The sequence below is a fragment of the Cetorhinus maximus genome, chromosome 2 (assembly GCF_964194155.1).
Source record: "Cetorhinus maximus chromosome 2, sCetMax3.hap1.1, whole genome shotgun sequence".
Taxonomy (NCBI): domain Eukaryota; kingdom Metazoa; phylum Chordata; class Chondrichthyes; order Lamniformes; family Cetorhinidae; genus Cetorhinus; species Cetorhinus maximus.
This window is the reverse complement of record NC_135880.1, coordinates 69,795,071-69,808,929: the sequence shown is the minus strand read 5'-3', so window position 1 is coordinate 69,808,929 and position 13,859 is coordinate 69,795,071. Positions and strand designations below refer to the sequence as shown.

General features: G+C 39.5%; 1 protein-coding gene across 3 annotated transcripts in view; it reads right to left on the bottom strand.

Annotated features, from left to right (window-relative positions):
- The window catches only part of pam (peptidylglycine alpha-amidating monooxygenase), a 353,785-nt gene that overhangs the window by 160,352 nt on the left and 179,574 nt on the right, over positions 1–13,859 (bottom strand). For all 3 annotated transcript variants that reach the window (XM_078565974.1, XM_078565966.1, XM_078565978.1), the window contains exons 9-10: positions 7,907–7,974; positions 3,102–3,182 (exon numbers count right to left, since the gene is read on the bottom strand). In XM_078565974.1, coding sequence (XP_078422100.1) covers positions 3,102–3,182; positions 7,907–7,974 — 149 coding nt within the window. The remainder of the gene's footprint in view (positions 1–3,101; positions 3,183–7,906; positions 7,975–13,859) is intronic.

The following is a 13,859-nucleotide window of genomic DNA, read 5'->3' as shown; positions in this document are numbered from 1 at the left end:
AACATCACTGCAAGAGTTCCTCAGGATAGTGTCCTTGGCCCAACCATCTTCAGCTGCTTCATCAATGACCTGCCTTCCATCATAAGGTCAGAAGTGGGGACGTTCGCTGATGATTGCACATTGTTCAGCACCATTCACGACTTCTCAGATACTGAAGCAGTCTGCTTCCAAATGCAGCAAGACCAGGACAATGTCCAGGCTTAGGCTGACAAGCGGCAAGTAACATTCATGCTACACAAGTGCTGGAAAATGGGATTAGAATAGTTAGGTGCTTGTTTGACCGGTGCAGACTCGATGGGCCAAAGGGCCTTTTTCTGTGCTGTAGACCTCTATGACTCTATAAATTAGACTTAAACTTACAGATATACCCTATTCCTAACACACATAACTTACTTTAACTATCTCTATTTCCTAACAGTACCCTAGGTCAGTGCAGCCATACCACCAATAGCAATTAATTGTGGGGCATGTTGTTGGCTTCAGGATGGAATCCTAGCCTGGACCCCTGAAGGAGACAAACAATTATGAAATAAAATATTTTGAAGCAGCCCGTTACAAGAGTGTTATGGGACGAGGGGAGGAATACAGGTAAACATGCACCATCCCTGAGATTAACTCTCCATCCAAACTTTGACCTGTCTGGTATGTGGGCAACAGAGACGCACCTCTTGGGGGCCTCCCTCAATCCAGAAAAGTCACTGGGCAATGCCAGATGCTCCTGTCAGGCACATCTTGGCAGTTATGTCATAGATTTTGTTAGGAAATAGAGATAGTTTAAGTAAGTTATATTTGTATATGTGTGTGTTAGGAATGAAATTTCATTTGTATTTCTGTATTTGTGTGTTAAGAAAGGGGGAAATTGAGTTTTAGTTTCACTTTAAAAGATGCCTGCACTTTAATGAAGAATTTATGGCTCTTGAAGGAGCGGTTAAAGCAAACAAGGTAGAAAAAAAAAACTGCTGTTGCCTAGCAACAGGAGGCCCCACAGAGACAGAAAAGTAGTTTCAGTTCAGTTGAAAGCAGCTTGAGCAGTTGGAAGCAGCATAGCAGAGGGACAGATAGCAAGTCCCAAACTAAAGGTGTAGCCAGCTGCCAGGAGAAGCTGAGCACAGGAGAGGGAACTGCAGGAGCAGGTTCCAGAAACTAAAGAAGAAAGTCCCCAACTCCAGGGGAGTGAACCAGGAAAGGTTGCAAGAGGACAGTCTAGTCAAAGGACAAGGAAAGGAACCTGGAAAAGGTCCTTATAAGTTAAGAGTAAGGAGCAGAGAGGAAGGCTCCAAGCTTAAAAAGAAAGCTGCAAGGAGCAGACTTAAAGCAAAAATGGCTTGCGAGAAGCCAGGAGGTCCAAGGAGACAGCTGAAGGTCTGTAACTTTTTACTAAGGACGTGTGAAGTAGTGGTGTTTTGTTGGCACAGCTGAGCGTTTGAGAGCCAGTGCATGGAAGAAAGTTTGAATGCACATAGCGATCCAGGAGAGAGGAAGATCGGAAGAGAGTTCGAAACCCTAGAGTTGGACCCTTGTAGAAGATGTCTGAGAAAAAGTGTTCTTTAGGAGAAGATTCCAAAGCAAATTCTTCGATAGTGGAGATTGGAAACCCTCGTGGGAAAGACAGAGTTCAGTGAGACCGGTTGGCTCACAGTATGACAAACGTCTGTGAGGGGAGTTGATGAGAGATCCATAACATCTGTTTGGGGTGGCATCTGTCACTTGGTTTCAGAGTGTGGTGTGTCTGACCATAGGTCGCCTAGTGGTTTACATGGACTGCGTACATACTGTGAACATTAGAGTATAAGATAGCTTTTGTAACGTGTATTATCCTTACAAATCTGTATATATCTGCAAAGATATCGTTGTGGGTAAAGGAGTATTGTAATAGAGTTGATCTTTTCTCGTTTAATAAATGTTTTATTCTTTTGTTAAAAGTTTATCAGCTGACTCCTGTGACTGTTCAGTAGCCACTCTCCACGTATCTAAACAAAAAATTCAAAGTTCGGATCTATCAAGCCGGGTTCCACCCTGGGACTTGGCTCGTCCAGTAGTAACATCAGCTGGGATCATAACGATTTTCAGGGCCTTTATATCTCAATGCATTTCCTGCCTACAAAACTTTCTTTCCTGTTGTCAACTTTTCCTACTATAATTCCCCTCTCAAGATTAATAATGAGTCTAGAATGGAAATGCTCGTATAAACATGTAACACTGTTATAACAAACAAGTGATGATGCTACATTATCTCAGCTTTGCACATCCCAGGTCCTCAGGTTGTTATAGCAGAAAAATTTCCATTCCAACCAATTCTATTTCTCTACTTTCCAAATTGCCCTATAGGTTTTACACTATTTATAAACAATACGGGGAATGGTATTTCTGGCAATATTAGCAAGGTTGCTGAATATCATAAGTTTATATGATCACACCACTGTAAAATTATTTACAGCTGTAAGATGTTATAACATCTTAAACAAATAAGATGTTATCTGCAGTAACCAGTCCAGCTTGCATATCTGTGCCATGCATAAACTTCATAAGGTCGGGATTAGCCCACTGAAATTCACTAGTAAAGTTCAGAAATTACCATTTCAATTATCCATGGAACCAGCTCCAAGACAGAAGTGGTTAAAATGAGTTGAGAAAGTATGATACCAGTGAGCATTTGTTTAACGAGGAAAGATTCAAAATAACGATAAACATGGATGATCAAAATTCTCTACAGAAACATGATGATGTGCTATTTGCAATAGGGATGAGTCATCTGTGGAAAGCAATGACAATCTGGGATTGTGTGGGTTATAAAACTTGATTAATATCTTCAGGTTATACCCTTGGAGATTCATCTTTGAAATTTACCAATTTCTTTTGTTGCTTCCTTGAGGTGATTGCTTTAATTAGTGGATATAAAATCATAGGGGTTGTAGAGAAAATAGGCTTAATGGATTGAGTCACTTATTCACATTCCATATGTTCCTATAACTACATAGCAAAAATATAATTAATTTATAATGCCAACATTTTGAGATGGTTTCAAAATTTCTGCATTCTTATAGAGAAACTTTCTCATGCATTTCAGGAAAGGAAATCAAGAAAGACAACATTGTTCTTACCTAATTGATGAGTATGTGTTCTGAAAGCAAATGGATGTATAGCGGTCTGTTTATATAAACAGGCAATATCTGCATTTACAACTGAAAGAAAAAAAAACATATTTACAAGCAATACATTATACAGAAATTACAGCACAGAAACAGGCCATTCGGCTCATCTAGTCAATGCCAGCATTTGTGCTGCACAAGTCTCCTACCACCATTCTTCATCTCACCATATAACTTCCTAATTCTTTCTCCCCAGTTTATTTATCTTTTAATGCAGCTATATTATTCACATAAACTTCTTGTTGTGTTAGCAAGTTCCACATTCATACTACCCTTTAGGTAAGGAACTGTCTCCTGAATTCCCTATGAATTTATTACTATCTCATATGTATGGCCCCTAATTTTGGTTTTCCCCAGAAGTGGAAACATCATCTCTACATTTTCCTTATTACTGTAACACACAGAACAGGGTTCCCTGATGAGTCTGTGGGAATGCACAGTGAATAGCTAAGCTAGATGGACCAAAACGGTCCAAGGTTTCATTAAGCAGAATATATGCTTATAAACTGTTAAATCTCAAACTTCTTTCAGTTCATTGACCTGAAACTTTAATTTTGTTTCTCTTTCCACAGAGTGTTTCTAGTATATTCTGTTTTAATTTCAGGTTTGCAACATCTGCAATATTTTGACAACCAATAAGCACAAAGTCACTTAATACACCATGGCACTGCACACTGTTTAGCATGTAATTTATGGTCATAATGGGCCATTTTATTTTAACCTTCGTTTCATACCAAACTCCAGAATTCTTAATGGACTGCATTCATTGCTCCCAATGCGGTTTCCTCTACATTGGAGAGACCAAACGCAGACTGGGTAACCGCTTTGCAGAACACCTTCGGTCTGTCCGCAAGCATGACCCAGACCTCCCTGTCGCTTGCCATTTCAACACTCCACCCTACTCTCATGCCCACATGTCCGTCCTTGGCCTGCTGCATTGTTCCAGTGAAGCTCAACGCAAACTGGAGGAACAGCACCTCATCTTCCGACTAGGCACTTTACAGCCTTCCAGACTGAATATTGAGTTCAACAATTCTAGATCATGAACTCTCTTCTCCATCCCCACCCCCTTTCTGATCCTCCTTTTTTCCAATAATTTATATAGATTTTTCTTTTCCCACCTATTTCCATTATTTTTAAATGTATTTCCATCCATTGTTTTATCTCTACCTTTTAGCCTATTTCGATTCCTTCCCCCCCATCCCACCCCCACTAGGGCTATCTGTACCTTGCTCGTCCTGCTTTCTACCCTTAATGTCGCCTATCAGCACATTCCTGAGAAAATATCACCACCTTCAACACCTTTTTGTCCTTTTGTCTATGACATCTTTTGGTTATCTCCACCTATCACTGGCCCTCTATCCAGCTCTACCTGTCCCACCCCCCCCTTAAACCAGCTTATATTTCACCTCTTTTCTACTTTTCCTTAGTTCTGTTGAAGAGTCATACGGAGTTGAAATGTTAACTGTGTTCCTCTCCGCAGATGCTGTCAGACCTGCTGAGTTTTTCCAGGTATTTTTATTTTTGTTTTGGATTTCCAGCATCCGCAGTTTTTTGCTTTTATCCAGAATTCTTATATTAGTGATTTTGACCGACTGACGGCTTGTACATTTGTGACAATTCTTTGTCAAGGCATTTAAAATCTGATGTTCCCTCTTTCTGGAAGAGCTCAATTGGAATCTGACTCTTGTTACTGTGACATTATATTTAATTCTGTTTTCAAAAAATCTTAAATCTTTATAAAACTACATTAAGTTTACATGTTGAAATATCAAAGCATACTAAACTCTGAAAAAGGTAGGAGGGTATGCGATAGAAATTAATCAGCAGAAGTTTTTTTTTGTACTAATTTGATTCATGCCAGTGAAATATCCTAGGATTGTTAGACATGCTAGCTGTCTTACAAATTACATTTTAAAGCAGTTAAAACAGAAAATGCTGGAAAAACTCAGCAGGTCTGGCAGCATCTGTGGAGAAAGATACAGAGTTAACATTTCCAATCCAATATGATTCTTCTTTAGAAGTGAAGTTCTGAAGAAGTCACACTGGACTCCAAACGTTAACTCTGATGCTGCCAGACCTGCTGAGTTTTTCCAGCATTTTCTGTTTTTATTTCAGATTTCTTGCATCCACAGTACTTTGCTTTTATTTTAAATAAATTATCTGCTTATAGATATCAACAATTTGATTTTACTATGTTTTATAATTTCCTATAGTTAGATCTTAAAAATATCTAATTTTAAAGTTATTCATGTATAATTTATGTATAACAAAGCAAACAATATAAAAATGTTCAACTTATTAGCAGAGCCACTGTTTTAGAGCAACTAATGAGTCAAATTCAATTTACTTTGCTGTTTGCAGAAATGGAACATATCTATCATTACCAATATTGTGATATAAAGGTAATTTAAGTTCACTGTTTTGAGGATCGCATCTCATGACGGGAGTCAATTTTCACATTGTGTGCAAATGATTGGCCTTGTGGATAAAGTAAGTGCCGGTATTTTACTGTCAATGTAGTGCTTCGCCATTAGGTTTGTATTGTATTTAAATAACTAGAAGGCATTTGAATAATACAGTAAAATTCAAACAGTAGTGGGGTGCAAGTTCCTAATTTCAGTGTTGTTGCTATAGGAAGCAATCAGCATAGCTTAAGCTGACTTTAGCAGAAGCTTGAAAGTATGCTTTGGCTATAATGCACCTGTGGGTTGGGGTAAGGGTACACAGGTCATGAAACTGGAGAGAAATTTCCTACACACTTTAAAAGAAAGTGTTTAAATTGTGCACAATCAATCCTCAAACTAAACCTATACATCTTATTCTAAGTACTTCGTGTTGTGTAAAAGCAGGGAAAATATATCAATTATACCAAAATAATTCCTAATGATAAAAAAAGTTTAAATATTAATATTTTGGGAATAGTTATACAGTTTATAGGAATGCTATGATGGTGACCATCAAAAAGAACTTTTATGCGTTTGATTCCTTCCAGGCTGGAGAAGGTGACATTTCATGAGGCACTCTGGAAGATTCTGAAGTATGGGTGTCCTCCAAAATTTGTTACCATCCTTCATCTGCTTTATGATGATATATGACCGATGATCCTCAACAAAAGAACTATTACAGCCCCTTTTGAGGTTAAGACAGGAGAAAAACAAGGTTGTGTCATCGCTCCAACTCTTTTTTCAATCTTCCTTGCTGCCACACTCTGACTAGAGACAAGCTCCTTGCTGCAGTACAGCTTATTTATCAAATGAAGGGTAAACTATTTAATCTCAGATGACTCCAATCAAAGACTAAGACCACCCAGACCACGGTCATTGAGTCCTAATACACTGATGCTGCAGTAAGTGAGGTATTTACTGAGGTATAAGAGAAGATGGAACTTACACAATATTCAGAAGACCAAAGTCATCCATCAAGCTCCAGATGCACACACCCCAGCCCCATTGAGTTCATGATGAGTGCCTGGAAAATGTGGAACACTCCCACTGCTTTGGAAATTATCTTTCACAGAAAGCTGACATTGATGAAGAAATACAACATTGCCCAAAATCTGCCAGTGCAGCCTTTGGCCACCTGAGGAAGCGAGTGTTTGTAGATCACTGCATCAAAACTGAAACCAAGCCCATAGTCTACCATGTGGTTGTAATCACTTCTTTACTGCACAGGGCTGAAACTTGGACAATGTATAGGAGGCATCTCAAAGCACTGGAGTCAAACCATCAACGCTGCCTGCAGAAAATCTTACACATTAAGTGGGAGGACAGGCCCACCAACATCAGCATCCTTTCAGGCAGCCACCACAAACATTGGGGCTATGATCATCTGCCATCAGCTTCGTTGGGTTGGTCATATAGGTCAGATGTCAGGTATCAGGCTCCCAGTGCAGGTCTTCTTCTCCCAGCTCAGCCAAGGCAGATGTACCAGCCAATATGCTGAAATGCAACACTGACATTAACTCCTGGAAGACCATTTACTCCTTGGATCGAACTAGATTGCAGCAGTATCTGTGGGAAGGATCCCAGCATTTTGAGACCCAGAGATGACAAAATGAAAAGGAAAAGCAAAAGCAGCGAAAAGAACATGACATGACCTGGACTGATAACACACAACCAGATGTCCAACATGACAACAAATGTCCTATGTGCCAAAAAGTCTGCAGATCACAAATCGACCTCATTAGCCTTCTTCAGATTCATGGAAGACAATCATCCTCGTTCGCAAGGGATAGCCAAAAATACAGGTGACAGACTAACTGAGGTAATACATTCAAGATTAGACAGCCTAGGGGGTCAAGGTCACAAAACCATGACGCAACAGTTAGAGCAGCACGTCAATATCACCTCTGTATTGGCTAGTCACTTGCTATGTATAATTTTCATAATATATGCAAATATGTTCTCTTATCTATTTTTGATTACTCTTGTTCTTTTTTATATTGGGGCTTGTGGGAGGGGGTGGGGTTGGGGGCATTTGTTGGGCAAGTGTTGTAACTGGCTATAGAATTGGCCAGAAGTTGTAAAATCAGACCTAAAGTCCTATCAGATTACTTTTAGTGCCAGGTACAACAGGAATGCCATAGCATATAAAGAAATTAGCCAAAATGCTTTTTGCACCTCCTTCTTAAATTTTTTTTTTGTCATTTTACAATTTAACTCAAATCTGCTAGTAAAAACAATGGAACACGATATTTCATAGCAACTTGATCAAAATATACAAATGCATTTAAGTAAATAACAGTCGAGGCTCACCTTTTTCTCCTGGTGGTATGACAGTATCGTCAGACAAGAGGAGATAAATGCCAGCAATCAAAGGTTGTCTAGAGGAAAAAGTTAGCAAAATTACCCTGCAAATTCAGCTATGAAATATTATAAAACATTTTGTTCACAGGCCCCAGTGAAATTCCATATGTAACAGACATTTAGAATATTGATTACTTAGGATTTTATTATTTATTTAGTGAAAGCAAATCCCCAAAGCCAAGCAATTGCCTCCCCAATTGCTGAGTTTAAGGTGATCAGTCTATCACTTAGCCTGTAAATGGGTCACTCCTCAAAATGTGAAACATTGTTGGCGTCTCTCCACAAGTGCACAAGGAGGCTCCAGCAGTGGAGGTTGGCTGCAAAGGGGCCTTGGCCTGTCCTCAGCCTACTTAGCAAGGAGCACTCTCACCGTAGTAGTTCAAAGCCTGCCATTCGACAGGTGGGGTTTGTCACAAGGAACTTTAGTGACTTCCTATTCCTTGATCCAAAGGGTGTCTGCTGGTAGATCTTGTTCTGGAAGGTTGCTCCATATGGGGTGCCAAAATGGAAGGCGGGCAGTAGGTGGGGTGAACAGGTGATCACGGAGTGGTAAGTTAAGTGCAGCACAGATGGTTTCAACCAGTTTGTGGAATTTCAGCAGTTGGCAGATGTGCGGAGGAGTGATGTTTGTGAGGACGGGAAATCAGGGGAGGGGTGTACTATGAATCATCTGTTGTGAAGGAGTGTTTTGACAACTGTCACGACCCAGGCTGGAAGCATTCTGCGTAGCTTTAGGAGAGCCAGTGTGCCACATTGTATCGTAGGCAACTGTGAGGATTCAGTTTCACTGACAACCTTTCATCATTTGGTATAATTAAAAACAAAGATAGATATACTGTTTCATTTTACACTCTGATACTTTCTTTTCCACCCACAAAATCATTAATAGCTATAAAATAATTCTGAACAATGGTATTATTTCATTGTTTGAAATAAGGAGTTTCTTTTCCAGATTGTGCTTTCAAAATTTGAAGCTAGAAAATAAATCCAGCTCATAACATGCAGTATTGACATATAATGTTTCAGCTCTGGTTCATTTGGTAGCACTCTCACTTGAATCAAAAGGTTGTGGGTTCAAGTCCCACTCCAAGACCTGAGTGCAAAAATCAAGGCTGACACTCCAGTGCAGGACTGAAGAAGTGCTGCACTGGCGGAGGTGCCATTATTCGGACGAGAAGTTAAACCGAGGCCTGTGAATGCTTAAGGTCCCATGGCTCTATTTTGAAGAAGAACAGGGGAGTGATCTTTGGTGTCCTGGTCAATATTTATCCCTCAATTTACATCATGAGAACAGGCTATCTAGTTAGAACTTGCTGTGAGCAAATTGGCTGTCATGTTTCCTACATTACTTCATTGGCTGTAAGACGCTTCAGGACATCCCATGGCTGTGAAAGGTGTTATATAATGCAAGTCTTTCTTTTCCTTCCACTAGCACGGGTACTCTTGCTCTCTGGCTCATACCAGCTGATCTTTTATTTAATTTGACATTTCATTTGTCCACACTGAACACCATCCAATTGGCAACTACTTCTGAATTCCAGAAGTAATTGCCTTATACAATGCAACAGAAACCTGGGGCCATTTAATATCCATAACCAGAATTAAGGCTGGGTTTCTTTTAGACATTGACCCATAAAAGATAAGTATTTTTTTTCAATGAATCAATAAGAAAAGCTTCATTGTATATGTGCTATCAATAGTGCACCATCCATGAGCCTTACATGGGGTCAGGAAGTGAAAATAGAAACTGGGGAAGTGCAGGGTAGATGTACCAGAATGGTACTTGAGAGGGCTTGACAGGGTAGGTGCTGAGAGGCTGTTTCTCTTAGCTGGTTAGTTCGAGAAATAAGGGCTGTTCGGATAAGGATCAGCCATGATCTAACAAAATGGCAGAGCAGGCTCAAGGGGCCATATAGCCTGCTCTTGCTCCTATTTCTTATGTTTCTATGACTCCAAGGGTTAAATTACGAGGAGTGATTACACCATCAAGGATTGCATTCCCTGGAATTTAAATAGTTAAGGGGTGATTTGATTCAAGTTTTCAAGATATTAAAGAGACCATAGCATAGATAGAGAGAAACCATTTCTGCTGGTTAGGGAGGCCAAGACTTGGGGGCTCGGCCTAAAATTTAGAGCTTGACCTTTGAGGAGTGACATTACGACATACTTGTACATTCAAAGGGTGGCAGAAATTTAGAACTCTCTTCCACAAACATCAATTAATATTAGATCATTGTTGATTTTAAAATAGAGATTGACTGATTTTTGTTAAGCAAAAGAATTAGGAAATATGGGGCAAAGGCAGCTATCTGGAGTAAAGTTGCAGATCTGCCATAATCTCACTGAATGGCAGAACAAGTTCAAGGGGCTAAATGACCTACTCCTGTTCTACGAGTGTGCCATTCAGCCCCTGAAGAGTCCGTTCTGCCATTCAGTGAAACCATAGCTGATTTGTATCTTAATTCCAACCACATGTCTTGGCTTCATAATCATTAATACCCTTTTGCAATAAAAAGATCTAACAATTCCAGATTTAAAATAATTAATTGAACTAGCATCTATTGCTATTTGTGCATGAGAGTTCCACAAAATGTGAAGAAATGTTCTTAACCTCTCACCGGAACAGCCTGGCTCTGATGGCAAAGATATATCCCTTGACCTGGATTCAGTGGAAAATAATATTCTATCTACTCTGCCAATTCCTTTCAAAACCTTAAAACCATCAAATCACCTCTTAACCCTTTATATTCCAGGGAAAGCAAACCTAGATTATGTAATCTCTTTTCATAGTATAAACTCTTGGAGACCTGGTAACATTCAGATGAATTTGCTCTGTTCTCCTTCCTAAGATGCAGCAACCAAAACTGTACACAGTGCTGCATCTATGGCTTAACCAGCACTTGCATAACAAAAGTTCCTGCTTTTTAAATTCTAGCCCTCTAGTTAGAAAGTTTAGCATTGCATTAGCCTTTTAGATCATTGTTTGTACTTGATCACTACATTTTAGTGATCTGTGTACATGGACCTCTAAATCTCTCTGAACCTTCACCATTCCTAGATTTTCATCATTTAAACACTATTCAGATATATCAGTCTTTGGTCCAAAATGGACGACCTCACACTTACTTGTGGTGAAATCCATCTGCCACATACTTGTTTACTCAATTAATTGAGTCACTTAGTCAAAGTCTCTTTTTAATTTTATGCTCCTGCTCCCATCTACACTGTGTTAATTTTCTCCTTGCAAACCTAACATTTTATTCATCAATTTGATCAGGTCTACAGCCAATTCAATTCACTCCATGAGATATCAAGAAATGGCTGAAGGCACTGGATTCAGCAAAGGCTTTAGGCCCTGACAACATCTCAGGAGTAGTACCAAAGAATTGTGCTCCAGAAGTAACCGCACCCCTAGTCAAGTTGTTCCAGTGCAACTATGACATTGGCATCGACCTGACAATATGGAAAATTGCCCATGTTATGTCTTGTGCACAAAAAGCAGAACACAAGGCAGCTAGACAGAACTAAAGGCTCTGTATCTGAATGTATGTAGCATTCATAACAAAATGGATAAATTGTCAACACAAATAGAAATATGTATGACCTGATAGCCATGACAGTGCCATGGCTGCAAGGTGACCAAGGCTGGGACCTGAATATTCAAGGTGTTTAAAATTCCAGAAGGACAGGAAGCTAGGAAAAGGTGGTGGCGTAACTCTGTTAATTAAGGATGACATTAGTACAATAGTGAGAGATCACCTTAGTTCTAAAGATCAAGATGTAGAATCAGTTTGGGTAGAGGTATAAAATAGCGAAGCTGTTAAATCTCTTGTGGGAGTGGTTTATAGGGCCCCTAACAGTAGCTACACTGCAGGACAAAGTATACAGGGAGAAATATTGGGGGATTGTAAGAAAGGTACTGCAATATCATGTGTGATTTTTTAATTCTACATTTAGATTGGACGAATCAGATTAGCAATGGTAGCCTGGAAAGTTCATAGAGTGCACTTGGGACAATGTCTTACAGCAGTATGTTCTACAGCTAACCAGAAAGCAGGCTATTCTAGACCTGGTAATGTGCAATGAGACAGGATTAAGTAATGAAGTCATAGTAAAGGAGCCTCTTGGTAGCAGTGACCATGACATGATTGAATTTCACATTCAGTTTGAGGGTGAGAAGTGTGGGTCTAAGGCTGGTGTTTTAAACTTAAATAAAGGCAGCTACAAGGGTATGAAGACAGAGGAGGTTAAAGTGAACTGGGAAATTAGGTTAAAGGGTAGGACTGCAGAGATGCAGTGACAGGCACTTAAGGAGCTATTTTATAACAATCAGCAAAGATACATTCCTGTGAGAAAGACACATAATTCATGGCTAACTAAGAAAGTTAAAGATAGTGTTAAATTGAAAGAAAAAGCATACACTTCTGCGAAGATTAGTGGTAGGTCAGAAGATTGGGCAGAATTTAAAAGCCAGCAAAGAATGGCTAAAAAAAAGAGGGAGAAATCAGAGTATGAGAGAAAGCGAGCTAGAAATATGAAAACAGATAGTAATAGTTTCTGCATGTATCTAAAAAGGAAAAGAGTAACTAAAGTGAGTATTGACCTCAAGAGTGTGTGTGTGTCTGGGAATTAATAATCAGAAATAAGGAAATGGCGGAAACATTGAACAGATATTTTGTACCAGTCTTCACATAAATAACGTCCCAGAATTACTTGCAAATCAAGAGGTGAAAGGAAGGGGAGAGCTTAAAACAATTATAATCACCAGGGGAAGGGTACTGAGAAAATTATTTGAACTAAAATCTCGCAAATCCCTAGGACCTGATGGCCTGCATCCTAGGGTCTTAAAAGAAGTGATTGCTGAGATAGTAGGTGCATTGTTTGTAACTTTCCAAAATTCCCTAGATTTTGGAAAGGTCTCATCAGAATGGAAAATAGCATGTGTAACTCCTCTGTTCAAGAAAGGAAGGAGACAGAAAGCAGGAACCTACAGGCCAGTGAGCTAAACATGTATCATAGGGAAAGTGCTAGAATCTATTATTAAGGAGGCTATAGTGGGAGTACTTAGAACATCTCAATGCAATCAGGCAGAGTCAACATGGTTTTCTGAAAGAGAAATTGTGTTTGGCCAATGTATTGGGGTTCTTTGAGGAAGTAACAAATAACATGGATAAAGGAGAATCTGTAGATATGGTGTACTTGGATTTCCAGAGGGCATTTGACAATGTGCCACATCAAAGGTTACTACACAAAATAAGAGCTCATGGTGTTGGGGATAACATATTAGCATGGATAGAAGATTGGTTAGCTAACAGGAAACAGAGTATATATCAGCATAAACGTATGGTTGTTAAATTTGGAGTGACACAAAGATAGGTATGAAGCAAGTTGTGAAGAGGGCATAAGAGTCTGCAAAGGGACATAGATAGGTTGAGTGAGTGGCAAAAATTTGGCAGATGGGGTATAACGTGGGACAATTTGAACTTATGCACTTCTGCAGGAAGAATAGAAAAGCAGTAAGTTATTTAAATAGAGAGAGATTGCAGAACTGTGCAGTACAAAGGGATCTAGGTGCCCTGATACATGAATTACAAAAAGAGTAGACAGGTTATTTGGAGGGCAAATGGAATGGTGGCATTTATTTCAAGGAGAATGGGGTATAAAAGTAGGGAAGTTTTGATACAGTTGTACAGGGCTTTGGTGATGCCACATCTGGAACACAAGAAAGGATATAACTGCATTAGGAGCAGTTCAGAGAAGGTTCACTCAACTGATTCCTGGGATGAAGGGGTTACCTTATAAGGAAAGGTTGGATCTGTATCCAAGGGAGTTTGGAAGAATGAGAAATTATCTTATTGAAATATATAAGATCCTGAAGGCACTTGACAGGGTGGCTGCTGAG